The sequence below is a fragment of the Selaginella moellendorffii genome, unplaced genomic scaffold (genome assembly GCF_000143415.4).
Source record: "Selaginella moellendorffii unplaced genomic scaffold, v1.0 SELMOscaffold_4, whole genome shotgun sequence".
Taxonomy (NCBI): Eukaryota; Viridiplantae; Streptophyta; class Lycopodiopsida; order Selaginellales; family Selaginellaceae; genus Selaginella; species Selaginella moellendorffii.
In genome coordinates, this window is record NW_003314265.1 from 3,674,212 (window position 1) to 3,701,177 (window position 26,966).

The 26,966-nt window shown below is 50.7% G+C and overlaps 12 protein-coding genes and 1 non-coding gene across 18 annotated transcripts; 5 read left to right on the top strand and 8 right to left on the bottom strand.

Annotated features, from left to right (window-relative positions):
- Window positions 1-309: 309 nt before the first annotated feature.
- TRNAQ-CUG lies at window positions 310-381 on the bottom strand. Its single transcript has one exon. It is a non-coding gene; the product is annotated as a tRNA-Gln (tRNA).
- A 34-nt stretch (window positions 382-415) lies between these two features.
- LOC9654116 (probable prolyl 4-hydroxylase 10) lies at window positions 416-1,884 on the bottom strand. Its single transcript, XM_002964602.2, has 7 exons — window positions 1,557-1,884; window positions 1,402-1,486; window positions 1,242-1,339; window positions 1,093-1,190; window positions 908-1,037; window positions 662-849; window positions 416-577 (listed from the first exon to the last, which is right to left on the bottom strand). Exons 1-7 carry the CDS (start codon window positions 1,760-1,762, stop codon window positions 504-506), a joined length of 879 nt encoding a protein of 292 aa, XP_002964648.2. The 5' UTR covers window positions 1,763-1,884; the 3' UTR covers window positions 416-503.
- Window positions 1,885-1,900: 16 nt separating this feature from the next.
- LOC112344335 lies at window positions 1,901-2,899 on the bottom strand. Its single transcript, XM_024668811.1, has 4 exons — window positions 2,788-2,899; window positions 2,636-2,732; window positions 2,170-2,577; window positions 1,901-2,117 (listed from the first exon to the last, which is right to left on the bottom strand). The coding sequence occupies exons 1-4, from the start codon at window positions 2,886-2,888 to the stop codon at window positions 1,977-1,979; spliced, it is 747 nt and encodes a 248-aa protein (XP_024524579.1). The 5' UTR covers window positions 2,889-2,899; the 3' UTR covers window positions 1,901-1,976.
- A 26-nt stretch (window positions 2,900-2,925) lies between these two features.
- Window positions 2,926-4,338, top strand: LOC112344334 (large ribosomal RNA subunit accumulation protein YCED homolog 1, chloroplastic-like). 2 transcript variants are annotated; one of them, XM_024668810.1, is made up of 6 exons: window positions 2,926-2,981; window positions 3,035-3,088; window positions 3,140-3,209; window positions 3,268-3,328; window positions 3,390-3,802; window positions 3,861-4,338. In XM_024668810.1, exons 5-6 carry the CDS (start codon window positions 3,390-3,392, stop codon window positions 4,216-4,218), a joined length of 771 nt encoding a protein of 256 aa, XP_024524578.1. In that variant the 5' UTR covers window positions 2,926-2,981; window positions 3,035-3,088; window positions 3,140-3,209; window positions 3,268-3,328; the 3' UTR covers window positions 4,219-4,338. The 2 variants fall into 2 exon arrangements, with proteins under 2 accessions (XP_024524578.1, XP_024524577.1); XM_024668809.1 differs by having other exon boundaries at window positions 2,942-2,981; window positions 3,268-3,802.
- Window positions 4,339-4,370: 32 nt separating this feature from the next.
- LOC9654963 (katanin p60 ATPase-containing subunit A-like 2) lies at window positions 4,371-6,270 on the top strand. Its single transcript, XM_002964212.2, has 11 exons — window positions 4,371-4,442; window positions 4,544-4,696; window positions 4,754-4,803; window positions 4,862-4,927; window positions 5,006-5,113; window positions 5,176-5,242; window positions 5,293-5,377; window positions 5,435-5,595; window positions 5,647-5,748; window positions 5,829-6,048; window positions 6,099-6,270. Exons 1-11 carry the CDS (start codon window positions 4,398-4,400, stop codon window positions 6,218-6,220), a joined length of 1,179 nt encoding a protein of 392 aa, XP_002964258.2. The 5' UTR covers window positions 4,371-4,397; the 3' UTR covers window positions 6,221-6,270.
- A 249-nt stretch (window positions 6,271-6,519) lies between these two features.
- On the bottom strand, window positions 6,520-8,295 carry LOC112344398. The gene has a single exon (XM_024669050.1). It carries the CDS (start codon window positions 8,293-8,295, stop codon window positions 6,520-6,522), a length of 1,776 nt encoding a protein of 591 aa, XP_024524818.1.
- Window positions 8,296-13,459: 5,164 nt separating this feature from the next.
- Window positions 13,460-16,237, top strand: LOC9654118 (protein ECERIFERUM 1). The gene is made up of 10 exons (XM_024669185.1): window positions 13,460-13,657; window positions 13,734-13,957; window positions 14,051-14,503; window positions 14,559-14,680; window positions 14,748-15,001; window positions 15,054-15,161; window positions 15,213-15,422; window positions 15,479-15,592; window positions 15,647-15,820; window positions 15,880-16,237. The coding sequence occupies exons 1-10, from the start codon at window positions 13,598-13,600 to the stop codon at window positions 16,039-16,041; spliced, it is 1,881 nt and encodes a 626-aa protein (XP_024524953.1). The 5' UTR covers window positions 13,460-13,597; the 3' UTR covers window positions 16,042-16,237.
- On the bottom strand, window positions 16,003-17,206 carry LOC112344435. 2 transcript variants are annotated; one of them, XM_024669192.1, is made up of 3 exons: window positions 16,760-17,206; window positions 16,234-16,705; window positions 16,003-16,177 (listed from the first exon to the last, which is right to left on the bottom strand). In XM_024669192.1, exons 1-3 carry the CDS (start codon window positions 17,182-17,184, stop codon window positions 16,076-16,078), a joined length of 999 nt encoding a protein of 332 aa, XP_024524960.1. In that variant the 5' UTR covers window positions 17,185-17,206; the 3' UTR covers window positions 16,003-16,075. The 2 variants fall into 2 exon arrangements, with proteins under 2 accessions (XP_024524960.1, XP_024524958.1); XM_024669190.1 differs by having other exon boundaries at window positions 16,234-16,708.
- A 14-nt stretch (window positions 17,207-17,220) lies between these two features.
- Window positions 17,221-18,805, bottom strand: LOC9654119. Of its 4 annotated transcripts, none has more exons than XR_002991687.1 (5): window positions 18,293-18,805; window positions 17,757-18,228; window positions 17,583-17,699; window positions 17,298-17,520; window positions 17,221-17,244 (listed from the first exon to the last, which is right to left on the bottom strand). XR_002991687.1 is itself a non-coding variant. In XM_024669187.1 (5 exons), exons 1-3 carry the CDS (start codon window positions 18,775-18,777, stop codon window positions 17,598-17,600), a joined length of 1,059 nt encoding a protein of 352 aa, XP_024524955.1. In that variant the 5' UTR covers window positions 18,778-18,805; the 3' UTR covers window positions 17,224-17,427; window positions 17,488-17,520; window positions 17,583-17,597. The 4 variants fall into 4 exon arrangements, 3 of the variants coding, with proteins under 3 accessions (XP_024524955.1, XP_024524956.1, XP_024524954.1); XM_024669187.1 differs by having other exon boundaries at window positions 17,224-17,427; window positions 17,488-17,520; XM_024669188.1 differs by having other exon boundaries at window positions 17,224-17,427.
- Window positions 18,806-18,832: 27 nt separating this feature from the next.
- Window positions 18,833-19,989, bottom strand: LOC112344434. Its single transcript, XM_024669189.1, has 3 exons — window positions 19,544-19,989; window positions 19,002-19,473; window positions 18,833-18,946 (listed from the first exon to the last, which is right to left on the bottom strand). Exons 1-3 carry the CDS (start codon window positions 19,987-19,989, stop codon window positions 18,851-18,853), a joined length of 1,014 nt encoding a protein of 337 aa, XP_024524957.1. The 3' UTR covers window positions 18,833-18,850.
- Window positions 19,990-21,513: 1,524 nt separating this feature from the next.
- Window positions 21,514-23,349, top strand: LOC112344399. Its single transcript, XM_024669051.1, has one exon. It carries the CDS (start codon window positions 21,514-21,516, stop codon window positions 23,347-23,349), a length of 1,836 nt encoding a protein of 611 aa, XP_024524819.1.
- LOC9654964 (pentatricopeptide repeat-containing protein At3g16010) lies at window positions 23,347-25,636 on the bottom strand. The gene is made up of 2 exons (XM_024668710.1): window positions 25,598-25,636; window positions 23,347-25,527 (listed from the first exon to the last, which is right to left on the bottom strand). The coding sequence occupies exon 2, from the start codon at window positions 25,520-25,522 to the stop codon at window positions 23,369-23,371; it is 2,154 nt and encodes a 717-aa protein (XP_024524478.1). The 5' UTR covers window positions 25,523-25,527; window positions 25,598-25,636; the 3' UTR covers window positions 23,347-23,368.
- A 22-nt stretch (window positions 25,637-25,658) lies between these two features.
- LOC9654965 (homoserine O-acetyltransferase) lies at window positions 25,659-26,909 on the top strand. Its single transcript, XM_024669052.1, has 4 exons — window positions 25,659-25,740; window positions 25,845-26,092; window positions 26,148-26,222; window positions 26,385-26,909. The coding sequence occupies exons 1-4, from the start codon at window positions 25,659-25,661 to the stop codon at window positions 26,907-26,909; spliced, it is 930 nt and encodes a 309-aa protein (XP_024524820.1).
- Window positions 26,910-26,966: the final 57 nt, after the last annotated feature.

Genomic DNA, 26,966 nt, shown 5'->3' on the forward strand with positions numbered 1-26,966 from the left:
TAATGGTTGCGCCAATGTGCTTTCAAGTATGTATCCTCGAGCGGGCAAGAGTCGTTTAAGTAGCTGGCGCATGTCTCTTTACCTCCTCGACCACAAAGCGTCGCTGTAATCTGTGCTTTGTGATCTAGGCTTCGTCTTATCCTTCTACCACAAGACAAGGTCAAAAGGAAGATTAACAAGGTGGTGCATACGTGCCATCTACTGCGACGACCAAAAAGCTTTACCTGCTTTCTAGAGCCCTAAGACGTGCATTTATAGTTTCCCATGAAATGAAACCATGGCTGAAAAAAAAAAATGCTGCTTGACAACAGGTCCTACCGAGACTTGAACTCGGGCTACTGGATTCAGAGTCCAGTGTCCTTACCACTAGACCATAGGACCATCTTCTTTGTAAAGGACTTGCTCTACTCAGGAATATTGAAATGTCTGTTGGATTGCATAGATTCTAGACTTACAAAACAACGCAAACAAGCGTTAAATGTGTGATTCGAAAACCCGATCTATCAAAGCTTGTATTCCGAGACTCGCATCCACTTGGTGGCGGACCACTTGTCACCTTTGATCACCGGACACCCTCCTGGATGAAGCAAAAATTAAAAATAAAATAAAAATGGACGAAGCTCTTCAATACTGCGATTAACTTGAAGGAAAGAAAGCTCACCGTGTAAGCTCGAGTGATCGAGCTGCGCGTCGGGTGACATGCTCCAAAACAGCAGCGCGTCTCCTCTCTTTGGCCGCACTGAAACCCCACGCCTCCCACACTCCGAGAGCTGATTATGCCATGGAAGCGAGCTCGAGTTCTTGGCCGATTTAGGGAACACAGTCTCGCCACCTTCCTCCACATCCGTCCTGTTCTTTCCCAATAAGCATCACTTTGATGAATCAGAAACCATCTTCTCACACTTACAAGTACATGAGGAGCGTCGCTATTCTCTGGCCACCGTTTCTGGTGTTGACGGTGTCATAGAAGAAGTCGTGGTGAGCGTCGTACTTCTGGCCGGGTTCGTAGTGAAGAACCTGAATTCCCTCTCCATGATCTTCAAAGTGTAACAGTCAGCAAACCAAAGAACTGATCGGGAAAAGTGTGTTTACCCTTTGGAATGAATGTTAGCTTTGCAATCTTGTCCTCGATCTCAGATATAACTCTGTCCTGTCCTCGGTTCAAGAACATCCCCGAGCTCGTCCGCACCCTGTGATATCCAGATTATTTCACTCGTTAAGGTGGAAAGCGTAGTAAGAACCTGCTATCGCGGCTTCCACCGGTTTGGCTATCCACAACAGTGGACTTTTGCATGAGGGGCATCGCGACTCGGATCAGATGGTCGCATTCATCGTCGGTCTGTCAAGCATGATCACGTCTAAGAAACGAGCACAAAAAACCACTTTTCCGGATCGACTTACTAGAAAGTTGTGAACAAGGGAAGCTCGAGGCGTCCACGAGATAATCTCCGACCAAGGCTCATGCTTCCCTTCGCCAACCTCTTCTCTGAGAAAACACGAGAAAACGAGCCAATCAAAGGACTAGGTAGCGAGAAATTTCGCCTAAAAACACCCACATTTGTTCCAGTAAACGATCGGGTAGCCGCAGCGAGATGGAAGCGTCTGAGTGATTCAATCCCGCCGGAACGCCCACAATTCCCACACCCACGAGGAGGAAGAGCGCCACGGACATGAGCGCCAGCGTCGCCAGCACTGCTGTGCACAAAGCCCTACCGCTGGCGCTACCGCTCCAGCGCCCTCGAATCCGGTCGCCTTTGGCCATGCTCCCCGATCCAACCGCCAAGCCCTACTAACACTCACAGCTCCAGATCGCGCTCCCGATCCGTGGCGCCGACCGAATTCCGCGATCCATCCACCTTCGAAACCACGGCCGCGTTTCTATTAGGACGACCAAGCAAAGGAAACAAAACCAACGAGCGTTCGATTCTCCTTCATACACGTTGACTTTTCCGGAATAGTTGACCAGGTCAACGCTCTCAAGTATAGAGATCTCTCCACTCGCCGGGTTTTCTCGCGTCCCTGGTGATGAAACTCTCTGGGAGGCTTCGATCCATCATCTGGGTGGAGAATTCCAGCGCCAGCCACTGCGCGAGGAGGCCTCCAAGGTGCGCGATCGCCTGGCTTGATCGAACGAGTTTAGATCCTTGCATGTTCAAGCAAAAACTTCACCTGGAATGCGCAATCCTTCTCTCTCGAGACGAGGGCTCCGTCTTGGGGGCTCACGCGACGAACTGGGACGAGGAGGATCACTCCGGGAGCTCCCATGACGCGCATGAGATGGACGAGACACGCCAGGAACTCGTCCTTGGGCTGGAGGTCTTGCGGGGCGTCGATGAGCTCCCCGAACATCTGGCTGCGAGCCGAGAGGTCGTCGTTGATGACGAGCTTGTGCGCGAGCCGGGCACCGGCGGTGTTGTGGCGGGAATCCACGCTCGGGAATGGCGCGGCGCTGGGGACGAAGATGGTGAAGCTCTCCTCGTCGGCTGGAGCGTTGTGGAAAATGTAGCGCAGGAGCTCGTGGGCGACGCAGGAATGGAGATGCGGTGGCGGCTCTTGCGCGAGGATGATCAAGGAAACCTAGAGTGGAACGAAAACGAGAATGGATCGATCGACAAACTTTTGCGTGAGAGCGTACCATTGGAACCTCCCCCTTGCTGTAATTCACGACTTCTAGGAGCACATTTCCATCGGGCAAGCCGTAGGAATCGAGAGATAGAGTGGCGTGCGAGACACTGCGCGATCAATTGGAGCGCGTGAGAAAGAGAAGCGCCTAGGCGCAATGCTTACGAGCGATCGAGCGAGGAGGATCCAAGCGCGCCAGCGATGCGTTGCCCAGTGCCAAGCCCGTCGGGATAGGCGACGAGCACGCTCTGTGCAAGAAACTTCATTAGAAGCCCAAAAGCCCTAGAGAATATGCCTTGAAGATGCCTAAACCCTAAACCTTATCCCGCCCAGCGATGTCGGAGGAGCAAGCGTCCAAGGTATGTGGTTTTCTGGCCTCTGCGAAATCGTTGGCGCTGCAATCTTTGCGTAGGCGCAGGTGCTGGAGGTTGCGTGCGCCGAGCTTGCGAGCCTTCCTTTTTCACGGGTACGCTGCTAAGTCGGCGAATTCTCGTCTCGTTATTCTCCCCCTTTCCAGGCGGTCTTCGTGAAGCGAGGCAACATTTTCTTCGCGTCTGATACCAAGGCTGCTCTGGAATCGCATAAAAGTGGGCGAGCTTTTAGTTCTTTCTTCTGGCTGACTTAAAGTTCTCTGTTCTTCTATAGAGGATCTTGCGACCATCAAAGCTAGCACCCAGAATCCTTCCACCAAGTGAAAGAAAACAGTGTAAGCAATGCTGCGTTTCCTACTCAATCCTTCTCTACTTGTTTTGGTTCTCTCCTCCCAGATGTCTGCTCTAGGCGCGTATCCCCTCTCAAGCTCCTTCAGTAGCAACCTGGAAGTAGCATGGCGAAGAAAAACTCCACCGAGATCTCTGAAGCTCTCCCAGAGGAGAATGCACGTCGTGTCGGTGTTTCCGAGCCAGACCAGCGATCCTCCCGTGCCGAGCTCCGTCACCTACAAGCGCAGCGCCGTCCAGAGCCACTTCGAGTGCCAGACGACACTGGAGAACCTGGGACTCAAGCAGTTCTCGTCCAAGGTGTCGAGAACTCTCGCCACATCCATGGGAGTTTTGCCCGGCGGCGCCGACCCGGGAACCTCTACTCCAGTGGGAGTCTCATACGACGTCACCAAAGATAAATCCGGAGACTTGAAGCTGAATGGAATCGTCAAGACTGCTGTTTGCGTGCTTTGTGACAGGTATGAATTGTTTCGTCTTTGCAACTTTGTTTGATCCTTCTTTTCCTGCAAACTCAAGGTGTCTGGCTCCTCATGCTACTCGAGTCTTCTCGCCTTTCAGCGTTCTTCTATCTCGGACTCCCGTGGAAGAGCCAACGGAGCCGTCCATCGGTGTGGTGCTCGGCGAGGAGCCGGAGCCCGGCGAGCCCGTGCTGGACATCGACCTGGACGACAAGTTCCACTTCCCGGACGAGGTCAAGGTGATGGATCTCTCGTCTTATATCCGTGACACTGTCCATTTGGACGTCCCTTACTTCTCCATTTGTAGCTCCATCTGCAAGGGTCTGTGCACGCGCTGTGGCCTCAATCTCAACACTTCCGAGTGTACTTGCCGTGACGATTCCACGGACGACGACGAGATCTCGGAGACCAAATGAGGGAAATCGTAGAATCTTTCGCTAGAAAACTCGGAAGAAGATCTGGATCGAGAAGAACTGTCTAGAGCAAACGATGTGGAACTTGAGCATCAAACAAAGAGAAAATTTTTTCGTGTTTGATGTAAAAGTACGAATTTTATTTTTCTCTATGCTTGTAGGTCGTAAAGCCGAGGAGAGGCATGGACGACGCCAGTTTGCCGGCGCTCACGCGCTGGAGCTTCCAGGTTTGGCTTGCGATCTGCTTGCTGGTGCTCGTGAGAGTGATTTTTTCGATTGCATGCTCGCGAAACCCCCAAAAAATCTTCTGTTTTGTTCTTCGATCTAGGACTTTAAGGAAGCATATAAATCCCGTTTCAGGGGCTCTTCGAACCAGCAGCAGCAGCAAGAGCACGACAAGCCACCGCAGCTGGAGGAGGATTCAGCGATGGATCAGCCAGCGACTGCGATCTACGAGCAGTTCCTTCCATCCAAGCCCAAGGTACAGATCTTTTAGAAGCTCTGTTGTAATGTCTTCTCTTTCTTTGTTTGCGTGTAGGCAACAACAGAAGATGAGACTAAATGCTCTCCAGATCTTCCTCATCGCTGGTGCGCAAAGATCTTTTTTCTTTTTTTCTTTTGTTTTTGGATTCTAAATGCTAAGCAGGACTGCAAAGCCAATGCCACACTTACTCTTTGGAGAAATGCAAGAACTTGCTGACAGCATTGTAAAGTAAGCTACAATCGTTTTTTTTTTTTTTCAGAAAGAAAAAGGGAAGAACAATGCAAATAAACCTTGTTTCAATGCCAGGGATATCGTTCGAGGAAATGTGGATGTTAGATGGGATTCAATCAAGGGACTCGAGAACGCAAAGAGACTTTTGAAAGAAGCGGTGGTCATGCCTATCAAATATCCCCAGTAAGTGTTTTTCTTCCTTTCTTGTGTGTATGTTCTAACAGCGGTTGCTAGGAGATAAACAGGTATTTCACGGGCTTGCTATCTCCATGGAAAGGAATTTTACTGTTCGGGCCTCCGGGCACTGGCAAGGTATAGATCGTGTAGCTATGTTAGCGTGTAACGTTACATGGTATTTACAGACTTTGCTCGCCAAAGCAGTGGCTACAGAGTGTAACACCACCTTCTTCAACATTTCTGCGTCCACCATTGTCAGCAAGTACCGCGGTACAAGCCTTCACTTTTTCTCTGTTGTGGTTTTTTTCTAAACTCTTCGCTATCCAGGCGACTCCGAAAAACTCGTGCGCATGCTGTTCGATCTAGCTCGCCACTACGCGCCGTCGACGATTTTCTTGGACGAGATCGATGCTATCATCAGCCAGCGCGGGGAAGCCAACAGCGAGCACGAAGCTAGCCGCAGGCTCAAGACGGAGCTTCTTATCCAGGTTGGGAGGAAAGCTCCAGTGTAGTGTAGCTGACGAACTTGGTTTTGTTAGATGGATGGCTTGATGCAAGCCAACGATCTGGTGTTCGTCTTGGCAGCCACAAACATCCCATGGGAACTAGACGCGGCCATGCTCCGGCGTCTCGAGAAACGCGTGAGTTTGCAAAGATCTTTCATGCCAGAGTGGTTCTTCCTGGATCTGAGAAAGACTTCGTGGCTTGTTTGGAGCAACAGATACTGGTGCCTTTGCCGGACGCGGAGGCTCGGAGGGCGATGCTCGAGGAGCTGCTGCCAACGAGTATGGGGGACGTGCCTTACGACGACATGGTCGAGTCCACCGACGGGTACTCCGGCTCGGACGTGAGGCTGGTGTGCAAGGAGGCAGCGATGAGGCCGCTGAGGCGATTGATGGAGGAGCTGGAGAGGAACGAAGCCGCGGGACTGGAGTCGCAAGGTTAGACCATTGGATATGTTCTCTTTGAGTTTCTTGTGACCATTTGATAGATTTGGAGATGGGGCCTGTGACCAAGGAAGACGCAATGGTGGCACTCACGACGACTCGGCCATCAGCTCTGGTTCATGCGGGGCGCTACGAGAAATTTGATAACGACTTTGGAAGTCGCTGAAATGTATCAATCTTTATTTTTAACCACAATAAACGTTATACTTTGTTAAAGCCATCTTTAGGGTATAATGTAGGCAGAAGATCTGGCTCATCCCTTGGTAAGAATCTCATCCCGGAGGCTCTTGGGCGGAGTTTCTCTGGAGTGGATAGCTCACTCAACCCATTTTGCGCGATGGAAATGCTTTCTTTCTTTCACATTCCTCCAAAACCTCTTGCGAGTCTCATTCTTAGCTCTCTAGCGGCAGCACAGGTAAGAAGTTCTTCGTTTCCTTGCGAAACTTAACTCGAGCCGTCTTCTAGCTAGCATGCTTGGACTCCATCATCAACAGTTACAGCAGCAACTTTTCTCGTCAACCTGGGCCTCACCTCCGCACTGTAGAACTTGGCGGACCTCAAGCTGAGAACCACGGCGATGGCGCACCCAAACAGACAGGTGGCGGCCATGACGAAGAACGTTTCCCTGTAGCACTTGGCACCGTGGCACAAGAGCGAGGCCTCGTCAGGGCCACGATATTTCCTGGCTTGCCTATCGTAGAACACACCGGCAACTTCCACCGACAAGACATACGTCCCAATCCCCTTTGCAACGTTTGGGAAGCTCTGGAGAACTCCATAGTGCTTGAGCCCGAAGATCTCCGCGATGATGGTCGACAGCACCGCCCACTGGCCTCCGGTGGCGAGGCCGATGATGATGGAGCCGATGTACAGCGCGCCGGGAAGGCCCAAGGCGATGAGCAAGTTGCCGAGCGCTAGAAAGCCGACCACCGCAGCGAACACGAACGGCCGTCCAATGCCAAACTTGTGGAGGAGTATCTCGGACAGGAAGCCGCAGCCGATTGCTCCCAGGAAGTCCCATATGTTGAGGAGAGCCACGAAGATGTTCATCCTTGCGGTGGAGTATCCCAGGGAGTCGCTCAGCTGGCCCAAGTTGTTGTAGAAGGTAGACACCGTTCCCAGGCCGCAGGAAGTCGCAATGACCATCAGCCACATATCGATGCTCAGCAAGGCGTGGACGAGCCTGTAGTCCTTACCTCTCGCCGGGACTTGGAACCATCTGCAGCTGCCAGCGCCGGAAGCTTGAGAAGGAAAATGGTCGACGACTTGCAGAGCACTAGGGGTGGAATTCATATCCGCGAGCTGAGCTTCGGACTTATCCGTTGGCAGTGGTGTGTGGATGCTTTCAAGTTGATCGACAGACTTCTCAGTTGGGGGTGGTGTCTGGATGCTTTGGAGTTGATCGACAACACCAGCACCGTTCGAATGTGATCGAAGCTCAGCTCGGACAACCAGAACAACCGGAAGTAGGACGATGACCAGCATCAACCCGAAGAACACCAAAGGCACCGAGTCTGGAAGCCTGCTCGGTATGGTCCCCTCAATGACTGTGACGACGAGGAGATAGCCCGCCAAGGCAAAAGTGGTGATGAGGAACGAGTTAAGAATGGACTTGTCGCTGGGCCTCACGGCGACAGGCACGGGCCCGAGGAAGAGGCCAAGCAGCAGATACAGGAACGTCGGTAGCAGCCCCAGGAAGAGCAGAAAGGAGCGAGCGTGGACCTGGAAGAAAGTCTGGAACACAACCGCGAATGCGGTTGCTCCCAGGCCATTGCTGCCGTCGAGCAAGCTCAGCAGCATCCCCTGGTGATGTTTGGGGAAGTTCGTGGCACAGGTCGACAGGACAGCCGTGACTGCAAAGCCTACAGAGGCGCCGACGAGAAACATGTAGAAGCTCATTTGCCATGCCGGTGGACGAGCAATCTGGTGGGTGATGGCGAGCCAGGCCATAGTGTAGCCGAACAAGTTGAGCAATGCGGAGACGAGCATGGTGAGACGGGGTCCGACTCTCGCATTGAGCAAGCCGGCCAGGAAAGCCATGCTGGTGCCGAGATCCTTGAAAAAACTGATGGTATTGACGGACTCTTGCTTGTAATGCAGGGAGACTTTAAGCTCTTGCGAGAACAAGCTGAAGCTGGTGAGCGTGCCTCCGGTGATTGCTATCAGGTAGAAGCCCGGCACTGCGATGATCCAGCGATTGCTGGCGATGGAGAAGAGTTCCTTGGCCATTGCTAGCGCCATTGCCGCCAGCGCTGTGAGATAACAAGAAAGCTCTATGAAATCATCGTGCTTTATGCTAAGGCTTTTGCTTTGCAGTCCATGCCACGACCGGACTTGCGTGGAAGATCTTTCCTGTTCGATACAAAAACGTGACAATTCCGAAGTTTCGTGGCTCCAAGTTTTTTATGTCGTGGGTCAACTAAGTTGAGCATTGACGCTTGATGTGGATCTGGGGCAGGGCCAGATGCGGACGCTGGTCAAGTCACGGGTACGGAAAAGTCTACAAAATGGTCTTGAGCGGGGGGCGGATCCGGAATCGGCGCAATGGTAACGTTTTTATCATCTTCGTGCTGCCGACTTGAAAATCTTATTTTTTGCAACTATATAAGCAGGGCACTGGGAGGACACTGATATCCGCATCTCAAAGTTGAGAAAGCCTATCATCCAAGCATACCATTCCATTTCCATCTTTCATCTTTCAAGCTTTCTTGGTTACACCGTCCCATCCATGGCTGGCATCAAGGCATTTGTTGACAGCTGCAACGGGACGCTGGACAGCGTTCCAGACAGATACATGATGCCGAATGAAGCTGCCGATGTCTCTCCGTACGCGGTGCTGCCGATAGTCGATGTGGCAAGCGAGAGCTTCGAGAGGGATCTCGTTGACGCCTGTACAAAGTACGGAATTTTCTACGTAAGTTTTCAAGAAAGATCTTTTTCCTGTAGTACATGTTTGCTAAGTTGTTGTTCTTCTGAGTTGCAGCTCAAGAACCACGGAATTCACACCGAGGATGTGATGAGGTGCGCTCTCGAGTTCTTCAACTCGCCCAGCGAGGACAAGATGCGATACTACACCGAGGAGATCTTCACACCCGTCCGCTACTGCACCAGCATGATGCCTTCGAAAGAAGAGAAGCTCGAGTGGCACGACCACCTCCAGATGTGGCTCAAGGAAGAGTCCCTCGGAGCACACCCGTGGCCCGCGTTCCCAGCCAGCTACAAGTCAGTATCTCTCTCCTTGATTATATCTCTGCTATTGTTTTAGATTCCTGACGCTCTGTATCATTTGCAATGCAACAGGGACGTTGGATCCGAGTACGCAAGAAACATCTTCAAGCTCGGGAAGAGGATGCTGTTGGTCATGTCCGAGGGACTTGGCCTCCGCTCAAACCGTCTTCTGGAAGCCTTCGAAGACATGGTCCTCCTTACAAGAGCAAACTTCTATCCGGCTTGCCCAAACCCGAGGCAGGCCTTGGGCATGGAAGGCCACACCGACAGCGGGGGCCTCACGTTTGTGCTCCAGGATGGAGTCGGGGGATTGCAGCTCAAGCAAGGCGAGGATTGGTACAACGTGAGGCCACTCGAGGGAATGCTGGTGGTCAACATGGGCGATCAGCTAGAGGTACGAGCAGTCGAAAACGTTTTGAGAAACTGTGGATTGATCTTTGTCTTGGTTGATTGTCTTGTATCAGAAGCTGAGCAATGGGAGATACAAGAGCATATTGCACAGGGTGATGGTGAACTCGAAGAGCTCAAGGCTGTCCGTCGGGGCGTTCCTGGGGCCGTCACTGGATGCGGAGATCAGCCCGATTCCCGAGCTGGTGAGCCAGGAGAGTCCGGCAAAGTACCGCAGCAGGACTTACAGGGACTACATGCACGAGGTGTACACGGAGCACTTCTCCGGGAAGAATGTCTATGTGGCTTGAGTAGTCAAAGGCTCAAATTTTTTCCCACTCCCCACTCCACAATAGGCCAGAGATTGTGTTGACACGGGTAGGACAAGGATAGATAAGTGGCTAGCCATAACATTGTTAAGAAAGAACTTGATTCATATGCTCACACACAGACAAACTTGTACACACTAAGATCTCCGGCGGACGACCAGTGGTGTTGTACTCTTGAGACATGTCGCTGAGTAAACTGGAACTGATTGATGAGAATATCGCGAGTAGAGACAGAGAAGCGACAATGATTCAAAGATTCAAGTGCTCTCGTAGCCTCTAGACCACGGAGTGCTCTTAAGCACCACCTCGCTATTCCCCACAAATCCCTGGGCTCCCAGGATCAAAGAAGTCCATCCACCATGCTTCCAGCTGCTGACCACAGTGGCCAAGAGAAGAATTCCACGGATATTCTCCTCTGCGGAGAAGGTGAGAAGTGATCGATTTCATGAAGCTGGGACAATACCGCAATTGAGCTGCACCTCGGGCATAAGCGAACCTTTGCCCTAGGGAAACACTACTTGATGTGGACGCAACTATGACAAAGCGGGAAGAGCAGAGGGAGTTATCACTTGATCCAGATATCTGTGTGGTGTATCTGGACAAGGTGACAGTGGATAAAAGCTTGAGCAGGAACAGGTTCTGGGCTACGCTTTGCGACCATATTCATGGCAAATGTCCCGGCTAGGCCTACAGGAGAAGAATGTACAGATTAAAGCTTCAGGTCATTATAGATGAAGCCGTTGCTCTCAGCCTCTTCGGATTGCCTTGACAATTTCTTCAGCACTCTCGAAGGGAAGGATTATGACGGCTACAACTTCAACGGTGTCCTGGTTGGTGTTGAGTCTGTCAAGGATCTTTAAGCTTAATACTTGGGGTGGCGTGAAGATGCAGCTGAGCTAAACAGGGTCTATGTACTGAGTAGTACGCCCAGCCGTTATTCGTCAGTGAGGTTCTCAGTAGGCAATGTTGAAAACCTGCAGCAAGCACAAGCCGACCTCCAAGGAGTACAGATTATGATTGAGCGGATTGCTACGTCGGTCATAGAATTGACAGGTGGTCACAAAGGGATAGTCGGTTCATGCTTGGACTACTTGGAGCTGTGGACTAGCAGGCAGTGGATTGAGGCAACTGATTCGTTTCATCTTTCGCCTTATGTTTTTGGACAGCAAACATACTCTAAGATTCTGTCCCTGCTAGGGTGTAAATGGCCATGACTTTGATCTAGATGGTGATGCTGGAGCTGCGGAATCTCATTGCTCAAGGTGTATTAATCGCGCAGGAGGCCAAACCGGATGGTTATGACGTGCGGATTTCTTCACCAATGCTACAGAGTTTTTTTGCGAAGATGTGTTACCACAAACGGTTCGGTGGACCCCCTTCTACAGGCGTTGATCCTCTGTGGGTTGTTTTCCAGGCAATTAGAACTTTGGATGCGCAGGCCAGAGTGTATAAAACGGACAGGGGAGTTATCCGAGTATTCTTACCAATTGACGTTGTTCACCAGGATCAAGGCTGTCTTGAAGCAAGCGTACCTCTTAGTTGATGCGAAGCTCCTCCCTGACGCTAAGAGCTGCGGAGTATCTTGAGGAAAGAGACACGCAGGTAAGCATCTTTGTTTTGTTTTGAAAAGCCGAGCGGTATGCCAAGCAGCATTCTGCTCAAGTGTTTGTGATTAATGTCACAGTGTGTGGTTTTCCTTTCAGTACAGCTATTTCCGAGTGGAAACAAGACCAGAGCTGAAGTAACCATGGTGGAGACATCGGATGTCTGAACGGATTTCAAGTTGGCAAAATCTCGTTTGACTACCTTGTCTAAATAGAGCCTCGCTTGAGTCACTAAGTAAACTTTTGTTTAAAAAAAGCAAAAGAAATTTTGACAAAGTTCTTTCATGCCTGAGTGATTCTTCCTGGAGACAGTTTTTTACTGTTTTTGGCAACAGATACTGGTCAATCATTGATATGTTGGAAATTTCGTGCAAATGGTAACATTTTTATCATCCTCATGCTGCTAACATGAAAATCTTGACAAGGGTTAAGGTGTTAAAAGAGTGGGGTTTTAAACTTCTATTCAAGAGAGCATGAATTTATAGAAAAGTATGGTGAATTATAAACAACCAAAAAGAATGACTCAAGAGACAATCCATAAAAATTTAAATATAAAGTGATGGGGCTTTCAAGAGAATTATGGCTTTCAACTTCCATTTATGATAGTGTGAACTTGCAAAAAACCATGATGAATTATAAATAATTAAAAGAATGACTTAAAACATAATCTATAAAAGTTCAAATATAAAAAGAAAGACCCATGAATAAAAATGCACCCCTTTTTCCAATTGGGGTTAAATGTCATTGGGTTTGAATAATATTAATCATGATGACCTCTTAAAAAGTTTAAATTTAATATGTTTAAAAGTTAAATTCCACTTCATGATTACCTTATAGTAATTCATCATAAGATACAGGTCAAAATCATATATGCTAAAGAAAATATCAAGATAATTTCATCATTTTCTACATACAAAAAACAAAGAAAATTAATACAAATCAAATATACAAAGTTAATGCAAATTTGAAGAACGTAGACCCTAACCTAATTGTATAGCAAATAATTTGTTGCTCTGGATTGAGTGTCTCTGTCTGGGAAGATCCCTTCGATCTACCAACCTCTAATACCATGTTATTAAGGCATATCTAGCAAATAAGAGAAAGATGTCAAAGCTGAGAACATAAACTATATTAGTGTCAATATAAGCTTAACATAGCTTCATGTCTTCGTAGTGGTGCTTTCAAGAGCGCTCAATGCAACTCAATACAACAAGATGTTACAACAAATCATTGTCTCTTCTCTCAGCTCAGATCATTACTATATTCCCATCAAGCAGAAAGGATAGTTCCTGTTTTCTGCTCTTTGATCCACAGATCTTCACTCAGCCAGGACAATAGACAAGCAATGGGCATGCTATGGTCTAGAAATATCAACGAGAGCTATCCCATACTCTCCTCGTTATTTCGAGATTTCTTGTTATGTGATTCTTCAGCTCGAGATCTAGCATTGGCTTTAGCTACTATCCAAGTGACTATCATTGCATCACATACCTTATGATGACATGTTAGATGCCGTGAGTTCAATGACTGCACACAAATGAATTGTTAATTCTTTGCGATTGTCACAATCACGCTAGCGGCTTAAGGTGATGAAGTGGTCCTGTGTACCATTGTCCTCTGCCGCACGCAAAGAGCTTGACGACGATGCATTCCTTTGTGCGTCAACCTCCTCACTGTTACAGGTTTTAAAAGCGGGCGTTGGTCCGGCCAGGCCACCGTACTTGCCAACAAAGAGCTTCAGTGCTTGGAGGATATATCTTCAAACACACCAGACGGAGGTTCGAACCCGGCGGACCAGGCGACTAGAAAGGTGGAAAGCCAACCAACGGCGGACCTCCAAGTGGTTCTCGATTTATTGTCAGCTGCCTAGCATTGGAAGCTTAGGGCGGCCAGGCCACATTGTTTGTGCCGAGCACAGATCTCCAGATATCTGACGAGCACCTCTGGCTTCCACGATTAAGCTCTGCAAGGAGAAAGCAAGCTAGCTCGGGAGCTATGGCGATCAATCCTGGGTTGCTCACGCACTGGCCATGGGAGAGGCTTGGAAGCTTCAAGGTTTCTCTCTTTCTCTCGCTGTACATGCATGCATGCGCATTCCTAAATCTCTCTCGTTGTCTCTTGATCTTGGCAGTATCTCCTCTACTTGCCTCTGGTGGCCAATGCAGTGCGAAGCGCGATGACCCCGGAGGGCCGCTCGAGGGACAACTTTAGCCTCCATATCCTCGTGCTCGCGGCGCTGCGCTATATCCAGGGCCAGCTATGGATCACGGTCACCAGCGTCCACGACATAGTCAAGAAGCACCAGGTCCAGACCAAGGGGATGAAGTTCGATCAGCTGGACAGGGAAAGAGATTGGTATGCGATCACAGACTTTGTCAAATCTCTCTCTCTCTCTCTCGCGCGCGCGCGCTCACGGCTTCTTTCTCTTTTGTTTCTTCCGTCACTCAGGGAGGATTTCATACTGCTCCAGGCGCTGATGTTGCTCGCGTACCAGTTCTCGCCACTGTGCTTGCCGAACCATGCCGTGTCGGATTGGAGGGGTTTGGTCATCACCATCCTCTGGCACCTGGGACCCGTGGAGTTCCTCTATTACTGGTTCCATCGCGCCCTCCACCACCATTCTCTCTACCGCCGCTACCATTCCCACCACCATCTCTCCTTTGTCACCCAGGCCGTGACTGGCAACGTCCATCCTTTTGCCGAGCACCTGAGCTACGCGGTCCTCTTTGGCTCCACGCTCATTGTCAACCTCTTCCTTGGCACCGCCTCGCTCGCCCTCATCTACTCCTACATGCTGTGGTTTGATTTCATGAACTACATTGGCCATTGCAACTGGGAGTTCATGCCATCCTGGATGTTTCAAGCTCTTCCTCTGCTCAAGTACCTCGTCTACACTCCATCGTAAGTTTTTCTATCTTTTCAACTGCTTGATCCTCCACATCTCCTATCCTTCCAGGTTCCATTCTCTCCATCACACGCAGGTCCACACAAATTTCTGCCTCTTCGTTCCCCTATACGACTACATTTATGGGACCGTAGACAAGACAAGCGGTCAGCTCCATCTTGCAGCTCGTCAAGGTACTTTGTTTTGTCGTTTTTTTTCTTTCCAGCTTCGTCGGGACTTATAACTTGCGTGACCACGCAGGCAGGACGGAGTTGGTGGATTTCGTGTTCTTAACGCACCCGACTGACCCCTTATCGATCTTCCACTTGTCGTTTGGGATACCATCTTTTGCAGCGCAGCCGTATGGCAGGAGGTGGTACATTTGGCTCCTGTATCCTCTGGCGCTCCCCGTTATGCTGCTGCTGTGGGCGTTTGGGAGCCCCTTCACTGTTGAGGAGCACACCGTCGACAAGGTTCTCGCGCAGACATGGGCGATCCCGAGGTTTAGCTTTCACGTGAGTATACTTTCAAGCTTGCTGTGCGATGGTAAGTTTGCGTTTTGTATAGTTTGGAATGACGTCTGAGATCGGAAGCTTGAATGCGCTCATCGAGCGCGCCATCCTGGCCGCGCAGGACAAAGGAGCCAAGTTCATATGCCTGGGACTACACAACAAGGTGTGTCAAAGTGTATACTCCATGTTGTGCACATCGTTATGATCCGTGCAGGACGAGCATTTGAATGCGAGTGGAGCACTGTTTCTGAAAAACCACCCCGACCTCAGCATCAAGGTGGTGGACGGAAGCACGCTAACCAGCGCCATTGTTCTTGACAAGCTTCCAAAAGATGCTAGCGAGGTTTTCCTGGTCGGAGCCGAGCACAAAGTTGGCCGTGCCATCGCCAACTATCTCTGCCGCCACCGCGCCACTGAAGTGACGGTGAGCAGCTAGCTTCTGCCCGCCTTTCCCACGTAAAGCTCTGGTTATTTCCTCAGGTTCTGGCTAAATCCTCGTCCTATGCCTTTGAGTCGCTTAAAAAATCGGTCCCGCAAGAATCCCAGCACAAGCTCGTCGCAGTTGAGTCACTCGAGCACGGGAGGCACTGCAAAGTATGATATGCTTCCTTCCCAGAAAAGCTGGACGTAACTTGCTGGAATTTACAGGCCTGGATCGTTGGAGAGCCCCTGCGAGCGATGGAGCAGCTCCACGCTCCTTCTGGAGCTTGTTTCTATCAATTCACCGAGGAGGCTATGGAGGAAACCCGTCCTGATTGCTTGTACGCCAAGCTTCCAGCAATGCGCCTGCCTCCCGAGTATAAAGGAATCCGAGCTTGCGAGGTGAGAGTCTCTCCGTTTTCACTTGCTGGTGGCGCTCATCGTCTTCTTTGTCCTGGCAGGGAAGCATGCCGAGAGGAGTCGTCCAGGCAAGTCACGCGGGAGGAATCCTGGCGACCATGGAAAACTGGAACCATCACGAGGTTGGCAACACGATTGACGTGGACAAGATTGATGCCGTGATGAGAGCGGCTGTGAATCGTGGCTTCGTCCCCTACTATTAAGTTTGGAATAATTTCTTCCAAGTCTTGCAATAACTTAAAACTGACCAGTTCCAGCCATTGTCCACTTCTGCCACTGCAGCTCTCGTACCTTGTCCTCTAACAGCAACTTCTGAGCTTCCATCTTCCGGATTTCTTCCTGTTATCCAGCATTAGCAACCATTGTTATATGAGAGAAGAGTATTTATCTTTCACCTTGTAACTTTCCAGTTCCTCGCTCGCTTTGAAGAAAGCCTCCCAAATGGCACCTTCTGACGACGGGAAATGCAGCATCTGGTTGGGAACGACGGCCAAAGCCCGAGCACCAGCGGACGTGAGTTCCTCCTCAAACTTATCCATGTCCTCTGCCGGTCTCCAGAGACACAAGTAAACTGGCCACCCGAACCGGATCCAAAAGTGGAAGAAGACGAGGCAGCAGACGCAAAACGTTAAGAAGCATCTGCCGGCAATGCTTTCGCTGTCCCCTGTGAAGACCGCGATGGCAGCGAGAAAACAGATGGCCACCGCCATAGTCAAGTACTCGCAAGTGTGCGCGTACTCCACAGTCAACAAAGGATCTTGCTGGTTGCGCAGCTTGTACATAAACACGATAACCAGTAGCAAGTTTGGAGTGTAGACCGCCAGGACAGTGAGTACTCTCGCAGAGTCTAGCGTACCATGATGTTCCCTGCTGATAATACGAGCTTTGGAGAATGAACATGACTAGAGCATCAAACTTTACCTCTCTCGCTTCAAGTTTGCGGCCACGAACAAAACCAAGACTGGAAGCATGGAGGCGAGCAGTAGAGCGTAGTTTCCCCAGGACCATTTGTGGATGTTCCGGCTGAGCTCGTACATCCGACGAAGCCGGAGAACCGTGAGCATGAACCAGGAGCAAACCCCCAGTCCTTGTAGCCAAAATGCCCATCGGACGCCGCTTATAAAAGGCCCGGTATGCTGGAAGTGACCATCGTTGAGAAAAGATGATGATATCCAGACCAAGCCAGCTAAAGAGCTGCACAGTACGAGGTACACTCCTCCCTGTGCTCGAAAGTAGGAGCGATTGCGATGGACGAAGAGCACGCCATTTGCTATGATAAATGGTACCGCAGCTCCCAAGGCGAAGCCCAAGAGTACGTAGTCATAGACAGTGTCAGTTCGATCCATTAGCTGTCGCTTCCTTCCCAAAACTAAAAAACCATCTTAGGTTGTGAAGGCATGAGTTTTCTGCTTGACTTGGAAAATTCAGAACATTTGAGAAAATTCAGTCCTTTACGTACTCTTTACACAGACTCAGGATCCGTGTGTGCGTGTTCTCTTTTTCGTGGAACAGCAGTGATCGTCCGTGCACGGCAAAAAATCATGACAGGGAAGCAGAGAACCCGCTTAAAAGTCAAGTTGTGGAAGAGTCTGCAAAACAAACAAAGCTTTGGAACACGACGAAGAAAACTAGCACATTGAATTTGTGACCTTGGCAGTCTCCTTGAAACTTTCCCTGAGGTGCTGGACTCAAAGTCAAGTAAAGAATCAAAAAGATTGAAAAGGAGATGGAACAAAATGCCAACCTTGCATAGATTAACTTAAGAATGACCAGATTCAGCTGCTTTTCTCTTCTGCACGTGTAACTCTCGGATCTTCCCTTCCAGCAGCGCTTTCTGCACTTCTAGCTTCCGTATTTCATCCTGTTTCAGTGTAACATTAGCTAGAGCGCCAGAAGAAGAAAAAGAAACAAGCTCTACCTTATATCTGTCCAGATCGTCACTAGCTTTGGAGAAAGCTTCCCAAATAGCACCTTCAGAGGAAGGAAAGTGTATCCTTTGGCTGTAAACCATGTCCAGAGCTCGGGCACCACCGTAAGTTAGCTCCTGCTCGAAGTTGTCCATCTCCTCTTTGGGCCTGAAGAGACATAGGTAAATCGGCCACCCGAAGCGTATCCAAAAGTGAAAGAACACGAGACAGCATGTTGAAAACGTTAGGAAGCATCTGCCAGGGATAGTATCGCTAGCTTTCGTCACAACCGCGACGGCGGAGAGCATGACAATGACGATAGCCATAGCCAAGTAGTCCAAAGTGTCCCTGTACTCGGTAGCTAGCAGTGGATCCTCCTGCTTGCGCAGCTTATAGATAAAGAAGATGAGCAGCAGCCAGTATGGAGTATACACGGACCGGACGATGATTTTCCAATGCTTGCTTGGGTTGCACGCCGGTTTGCTGTTATCAAGAACAATCAGTCCGAGAGAGAAAGAGATGAAACTTGGCAAGCCATGAACTTTACCTTCTCTCGTGTCCATCGAAGTCACTGAAGCCAGCAACGGTGGACAGGATGACTATGGGAAGCAGGCAAAAGGCCACGAAAGCGTAGTACTTCCACGACCAGTTGTCGATGTTCTTGCTGAGCTCGTACATCCGAGCAAGCCGGAGAACAGTGAGCACGAACCACAGGCAAATACCCGTCCCCTGGAGCCAGAACGTCCACAGCACGCAGCTTCTAAGCGGCCCGACCCTGCTGAAATGGTCATTGTTGACGAACTGGGCTGCTATCCAGACTAAGCCCGCTAGCGAGCTGCCTAGGATGAGATACACACCTCCCTGTGCTCGAAAGTAGGAGCGGCCGCGATGGGCGAAGAGCGCGCCATTCGCCACGATGAACGGTACTGTCGCGGCCAAAGCAAATGCCAGGAGTGTGAAGTCGTAGGGAGTGTTCGGACGACTGGGCACCACTTCCATGTAACACCCTTGCTTGCAACATCCAGACGCCATGGACAAAGGAAACACGCTCGACCCTCTATCTAATTTTACAGCCCTCCCACTTGACTTTCTCAAAGCGGGATTATTACTTCTTTATCACCTGTTGCTTTGCCTGGTCTCGTAGATCACGGATCTTCTCCTGGAGACGCAGCTTCTGGGCTTGGAGCTTCTGGATCTCATGCTGCAGCGACAGCCTTTTTATTCCACAAGAATGCAATCCCAAAGCTTGATCTGACCTTGTACTTCTCCAGCTCCTCGTTCGCTTCTGCGAATGCCTCCCACACAGCTCCCTCGGACGAAGGGAAGTGGACTCTCTGGCTTTGAGATATGAGCAAGGCTCGCGCACCGGCGCTGCTCAGCTGCTGCTCGAACGCGTCCATCTCTTCCTTGGGCCGCAAGAGGCACAGATAGACGGGCCACGCGAATCGCGTCCAAAAGGGGAAGAAGACGAGGCAGACCTGCGAGACGGTCAAGAGGCATCTGCCAGAAACAATACGGCTCACGCTCGTCAGATACGAGAAGACGTATATCACGGCGATGGCGATGACCAAGGCCAGATAGTCGAAGGTGTCCATGTACTCGGCAGCCAGCAATGGATCCTGCTGGCGTTGCAACCTCCACATGACAGCGGCGGCGAAGAGCCAATATGGAAGGTAGGCCGACAATCTGACGATCTGCCAGTTCCTGTTGATTCTGCAGTAGTGTTTGCTATTGCCAGACAGTCAAATCCAACCAGTAAGCGTTAGGCCTAGTGTGAGAGTTTGAAGCTTTTGCTCACCCTCCATGCTCCACATTGAAGTTACTGAAGATGGCAGCGGTTGACATGCCCACCACCGGAAGGAGAGAGATGGCCGCAAAAGCGTAGTACTCCCACCGCCATCTCTTGATGTTGTGGCTGAGCTCGTACATGCGGCGGAGCCGAAAGGCAGTGAGCATGAACCAGAAGCCGAAGCTGAATCCTTGCAGCCAAAACAGCCACAGCTTGCAACTCTGCAATGGCCCGACTCTGCTGAAGTGCTCATTGTTAACAAACACCGTTGCTATCCAAGCCAGCCCAGCCAGGGAGCTGGCGAGTATGAAGTAAACCCCACCCTGGGCATGAAAGTAGGAGCGCTGGCGATGGACAAACAGCACGCCATTCGCTATGGTGAAGGGTATTGCGGTGGCAATGCCAAAGCCCAGGAGGATATAATCTATATCAGAATCTGGGCGGCTGGTGACCATCTCGAGTTGCAAGTGCCCCAGTGATTGGGCGAGCTCGATTGATCGGTCTTGAATCCTTCAAGCTACAACCACTGATCAACACTTTGACTATTTGTTTTTCGTTCTTCTATAGGTAGCTCAATTGGCCGCACTAGACTTGTCCATGTCATCAAAATCATGTAGATAAGGAATGCAATAGAGTTTGTTGTCCTTCTCCATGATTTTATTCTCTATCATATCTTTACTGTTCTTACTGTTGTGTTCCTGCTTGATTCGTTCGTTAAATTTGTTGCACGCTCGCTTGTTTTGTTTTTTTTCGGTTCTTGGTCCCCTTAAACACTAGAGCATCAAACAAATATGTATATATATTTAGAGATTATAAACAAGGGTATAATCTCTCTCTCTCTCTCTCTATTTGTGGTGCATTGATTATACCTTTAAGAATGAATAAACTATATTCAGTCCTAATTAAACAGTTTATATATTAGGATAAAGGGGAAAGTTTTACAAACCTTACAAAACTAACGACGAAATTATTATCATTTAGTTAAACTGTAAATTACTACTATATATAAACACAGTTCATGTATGTTGCTCGGATGGGCTCCATTAATAAACCAAAACTGCAAAATCTTAGTTTTTCTCAGGAAATAAAGTAGAAAAAACTGAGTCAAAGTCTTGATCAGTGGTTATCTCGATTCATCAAGAATGGCTGCAAGCAATCAATCGATCATGGGGCACCAAGCATAAGATGGTTGGCAGCCCTCTAGATTCTGCTATCAATTACATCGTTCTGGGCTTTGGCAAGAAACGCTCTAGTAGATCTTTTGGGCTTCAAGCTTTCGGAAGCAACAGCCGTTTTTTCCCCAATAATGCATCCCAAACTTGATCTAAACTTGTATGTCTCCAGTTCCTCATTAGCTTCTGAGAACACCTCCCACACAGCTCCCACGGACAAAGGGAAGTGGACTCTCTGGCTTTAAGATATGAGCGAGCTCAGCTGCTGCTCGAACGCATCCATCTCTTCCTTGGGCCACAAGAGGTACACGTAGACCGGCCACCTGAGTCGGTTCCAGAAGTGGAAGAAAATGTGGAAGACCTGCGAAACCATCTGCCTGGCTCATGAGAAGATGTATATCATGGCCATGGCAATGTATAAGGCCAGATAGTCGAAGGTGTCCATGTACTCGGCAGCCAGCAATGGAACCTGCTGGTGTTGCAGCCTGCACATGAAGGCAATGCCAAGGAGCCAAGACGGGAAGTGGACCAAGAATCTGACGATCAGCCAGTATTGTATACTATAGCCAGACACTCAAATTCAACCAACAAGCGTTAGTCTGAGAGTCTGAAACAAGAAAAGCTTTTGCTTGTCGATGAACAACCACCGATCAAAACTTAAATGCTCAAGTCCTGGAGTTGAATTTCTCCTTCGTGGACTGAGGAAAACAAAGGAGCAGCCTCTGCGAATTACGGAACGAGTTGACTTTCCATTGTGTGCGGTGTTTTATCAGTCTATCTCGAGAACCTCTCGAGATGCATACCTGTATGGATCCCATCACAGGATTCCCAAGGTTCCTAACTCCAATTCTAGCGTCGCTAGCAGCCATCGTCCCAGTTGCCCGGGCACAGAATGTGGCAACGTCGTCAACAGCAGCGTGGTCGTCGCAGATTGTGGCATTCTGGGGAGCCGTGGGCATCGGTGTCAGGGCGAGCAATGCCCAGAGGCCCAGCAACCCGATCACGTCCACCATCGCATCACTCGCAATTCTCCAGCGTGCTTCCGCCGCAGCCTCTGCCATACAGAGTGGCAACTGGTACGTGTTCGCTCCCGGATACAATGGCGGCAAAACCAGGATAGACGTGCTTCTTCTAAGCTGGAGGACGCCAGCCCAGTTGCAGGCCTTGTGTGTGAAAGTGTCTACCTTGGCGGAGGTTCTCGCTCGCCAGCGATGGCTGATTCTTCTCGTTGGCAGACAAAAGCATGGGGATGACGATCATGGCGCTGCAGTGCTTTGGACAAGCTCGCCCAGATGCCCAGAGTACTCGACTGTCAGGTACGCAGACACGGATGGCATGTACTCGCCGCTGCCCGGTGAAACCATCCAGGCGCTCCTGGAATACACCGCTAGCTGCGATGCCAACAACATCGAGTTTGATACCAATGGTGTCACCACGCTCATCTGCAACGAGATCTTGCGCAGACCAACGCGCTCGATGTCCATGAACGAGTCCAGCAGCGACGTGCAACAAGATCCGGGAATGGGGCGCTACATCACGTCGTATCAGCTCGACGGGGTGGTGATGCCATACGTGACAATCGCGAAGTACGTAGGAGACAACACGGCGACTCGAGCGGCCTTGGTAGGATCCGCGGTGTGGATGTATTGCATCGTTCACGGCATGGTGTCCGTCGCAGTGGGGCTCATGGGGGCGGCGTCCGGGCGGGGGCTTGCGGTGTGGCTGTTCGCTCCCAGGATGGTCATGGCCAAGCTTGGAGCCGAGGGCATTGCAGGCGACGATGCGTTGCTATCTCTGCTAGGATTCGATGGCGTGAGCTGCGTTGTGACTGCCCACGGAGCCAACGTAGCCTCGATCGCGACTGACAAGATCATCTCGTGGGAGCCGTCGAAGCGGGCTCGCATGGCTTGCTTGAGCATAGCATTCAACATTGTCGAGCTCTTGCTCGTGGTGGGAGGCTGGCTCTATGGCGCGCTCAAGGTGGAGAAGCTTGCGCCGAGAGGACTCGTTGGCCATGGAATGCTGTGGCTGGCCACCGTGGTGAGCACCGGTCTCTCCTTGCGGACGCTCGTGAGCGTCCGGGAGAGGCTCAAAGGCAGGCTGATTGGGATCTTCGCCGAGGTTCATCACACCAGGCTCGCCATCGCTAGAGATCACAAGATATCAAGCACGCCGAGCTCGCCATACCTCTCGCTGGTATCAAACATCCTCTCGAGAGCCGATCACGACGTCCAGAGCATCGAAGCAGCTCTCACGCTCATGCGCCAGCCATTGTTTTGCTCCGAGCTTCAGGAGCATGCCGCGGTCGAGGAGCTCGGGTACGCGTATCAAGGTGACACCTTGGTTAAGGAATCCGGTAACAAGGTGGTGACCACAGCGAGCGCGTTTCCTTGGATCCGGGTGGCGCTGTGCGTTTGCATCACCATCCTGTGCTCCGCCTTTGGACCCGTCTATGCGTACATGGAAATGCCGAGGTGGAGCAAGATCGCGGCGGAGGTGATGCTTGCCGGGAGCGCTACTTGGTTTGCCACGCTGGCCAGAACGTCGAGGCTGGAGCCAAGCCATAGTACGCAGATATGCCACATGGTTGCTACCATGGTAGCCTCGGCCGTGTGGTACGTTGGAGTCAAAGACGTTGGCTAAGGTGGCGAGAAGCTTTCCATTATGCTGGGACGAAGAAGCTCTTCTCGATGCTATCAGCCGCCACCCTCTCAGCGCTCTCCAAGTCGCCTGCTTTGGAGAGCATCTGGACGAGCAGCCGGGAGCTCTCCTCGCCGGGAGTGAATCCCCGTCGGAGCATCGCATTGTAGACCGCCAAGGCGAGCTTGTGATGCGAGCCTTCCTCCAGCAATCCCGAGAGAAGGCTAGCGAGCATCGTGTCGTCAGTGGGAAGGGACTGCTTCACCATGGACGCGTAGATTCTGAAAGCTTGGAAGGCCCTCTTTGCTCGGCAGAGCTCGTCGAAGACCAGCCTGTGAGTCTCTCCGTCGTAGCGAACGGCGTTCTTCTCGTCCAGCTTCGCGAACAGCATGTAGGCCTCGTCGGCCTTGCCAGTCCGGCAGAGCTCCGAGAAGAGGATGCCGAAAGTTTTCCCGTCCAGCATCATCTTCTTCTCGATCATCACCCGGTAGAACTTCATGGCGATGACGACCCTGTGATCCTCGCACAGCCTGGCCACAAACCGGAAACACTGGCTTTCATCCAGATCCTTGCTGCTTCTCTCCATCTGTCCAAACAAATCCGTTACTTGCTGCTTCTTCCCGGAGTCCCAGAGCTTCGCCACCAGCCGGAACAACTCGAGAGCATCCGGGGTGTGTCCATTCCAGACCATTTTCTCTGCAACGTCGTGACACTGCTCAAGCCTCACCGGCTCATCCAAGCTGGTGCTCAACGCCCCGAGTGTGGCGTTGAAAACTCTCGCATCGGTGCGACAGCGCTGTGCGACCATCCTCTTGTAGCTCCGGAAAGCTTCGTCAACCCGGCCCCTCTTGCCATACAAACCGATGACAGACGCATACGTCGCAGCAGTCCATGGATAGCCTTCAACCGACATGCGCGAGGCAAACTTAAGGCATTCGTCGAGATCGTCCTGCTGAGCAAAGCCTTCCACCATGATCACGTAGCTGATACCATTTCGAGCTTCCATCTTCTCAAACAGCTCCACCGTTTCCTCCATCCTCCCGGCCTTGGAAAGTCCGCAGAGAACAGCATTGTAGTGTGTGAGATCTTTCTCACAACCGTAGAACTCCATTTGCGTTTCCAAAAACTCCACGGCCTCCTCCATCCTCCCGGCTTTGAAGAGGCCCACAATGACTCTCCGGCAAACCTCCGGCGTCAGCCTTCCAAGCGTTTTCCACGCCGCCTCAGCGAACTGGAGCGCCTGGTCGATCTCACCACCTTCGATTGCTGCTTCCACTAAGAGCTCCATCATTCCTTCGTTCGGCTGGATTCGAGCACGCTCCACGTACTTGTAGATCAACAAACCTCGCCTGTAGTCCTTGGCAACTCTCACCAGGAACTTGATCAGAGCTTCATACGTGATGGCGTCGTGAGTGAAGTTGTACTGCTGGCCAGCGAACTTGAAGAAGGCGAAAGCTGAATCCGAGTCCTTCAACCGCCGCAGGACAATGGCGACCAACGCATTCCCCACCATCCCATCCCATCTTTCCAGCACAACCTTCAAATCTGTGGCTGCTGTTCGCTTCTCAACGGCCTCTACACACTCCTCTACGATTGTTCTTCGCAGCTTGGACCAGTCGAGGAAGCACTTGGAAGGTTTCCAAAAGTCCGTAGCTCCAACTCTATCTTTCCTCACGTACTCAACCAGTGCTGAGGAGTCGTCGTCACTCAGCTCCGAATCAAAACCATCTTTTTCTTCCTCCTTTTCTTCTTCTCCATCGCTATCTTCGGAGTGCTGGTTCTGCAAAACGCTCAGGAACTCAAACTTTTGCTTCCCTTCTGGTTCTTCTTTTCTGTTGTATCTCTCCTCGATAGCTGCCAAGATGTTATCTTCCCCGTCCCAAGAGCATACCCTTCCCTCATCGCCGAAGGTCTTGCCATCACCCAGTGCCATCGAACCGGAGGAAAGCCGGATCCTTTCAAAGACACCCTGCTGATCCAAACCATATTTCTCGTCGAGAGCTGCATTGATCCTGTCTTCACAATCGAAAAAATCTGCCTTATCATTCGGAGCAGTATCACCTGGAGCTGACGAGCACGGCCGATTTAAAAAATGCCCACAACCCACAGCTTGGCTCGCTCGGCTGCTTGATAGAACATGATACTTTCTCAAGAGCCTGTACCTCAGTAGCCGCATAAGCCCTATGTCAAACAGTTCAATGACAAAAGAAGAAAAATTAAACATCGAAACTTCGTATCGGAGACTTTGTACCGGAGAAAGCTCACTCCAGTCCAGTCTTACAGTGTTCTTCGTAGCCCTCGTCCCAAGAAACATGTTGATGCCGCTCCTGCGAAATGGCATTCCAAAGCCGATTTCCAAGATCCGTGCTCGCTTCTCCACGGCAAGTTCAATCGGTAAGTTCAGAAAAGAAAGCGCTTGATAGTCTTACCAAATTTCCTTGCAGCCGGCAGGAAATCTTACAAGCTTTTCAGTCTGGGCGATTTCTCGCTATGCGAAGGGGCTACGCTGAGAGACGCAAAGCTCGCCTACAAAACTTATGGATCTCTTAACGCACAAGGAGACAATGCCATCGTTTACCCGACTTGGTTCTCAGGTAGGCACTGGGACAACGAATGGCTCATCGGTTCCGATATGGGACTTGACCCCTCCAAATACTTCATCATCGTTCCAAACATGCTTGGGAATGGGCTCTCGACTTCTCCAAGCAACTCTGCGCCACCCTATGACAAAGCCAGATTCCCCAATGTAAGAAGCTCCTCACAAAGCAACACAGTACCTGTCCTGTCGTCCGTGTATGTAGGTGAGAGTGCAAGACAACGTCCGTGCCCAGCATAAACTCGTAACCGAGGAGTTCGGCATCCAAACGCTCAAGCTGGTACTGGGATGGTCAATGGGAGCTGGCCAAACATTTCAATGGGCTGTCAGCTATCCGAAAATGGTCGAAAGGATTCTACCATTCTGCGGATCCGCTAGAACAAGTCCTCACAACCAAGTAAGCTATAATAACTGGAACATTACCTTGGATGAATGAGCACAGGTATTCCTGGAAGGCGTCAAGGCAGCACTGGCGTCTGATGATGCATTCCAGAGCGGCTGGTATAATCAACTTCCCACGAAAGGCCTCAGAGCTGCCGCCCGAGTCTATGCTGGCTGGGGATTCTCGCAAGCTTTCTACTGGAACGAGACTTGGCGAGAGCTGGGCTTTTCAAGCCTGGAAGATTTCTTGGTTGGATACTGGGAAGGCTTCTTCCTGGACGACAGAGATCCAAACAACTTGTTAGCAATGCTGTGGACTTGGAAAAACGGGAACGTCGGACTCACCCCGGGATTCGATGGAAGCTTGGAACGAGCACTTGCTTCAATACAAGCGAAAGCGATTGTGATGCCGGCTGAAAAGGATTTGTACTTCCCTCCTGAAGACGAAGAGTACGAGACCAGCTTCATGCCAAATGCAAAGCTTCGAATCATACCTGGAGTGTGGGGTCACTTCGCTGGCACCGGCCTCAACCCGGTTGACGCTAAGTTCATCGACGATGCAGTGAAAGAACTCCTGAACTCCTGAATATATAGTTCAATCCAAGCGGAGAAGAATAATCTGCTAGGAACCACATCAAGATGA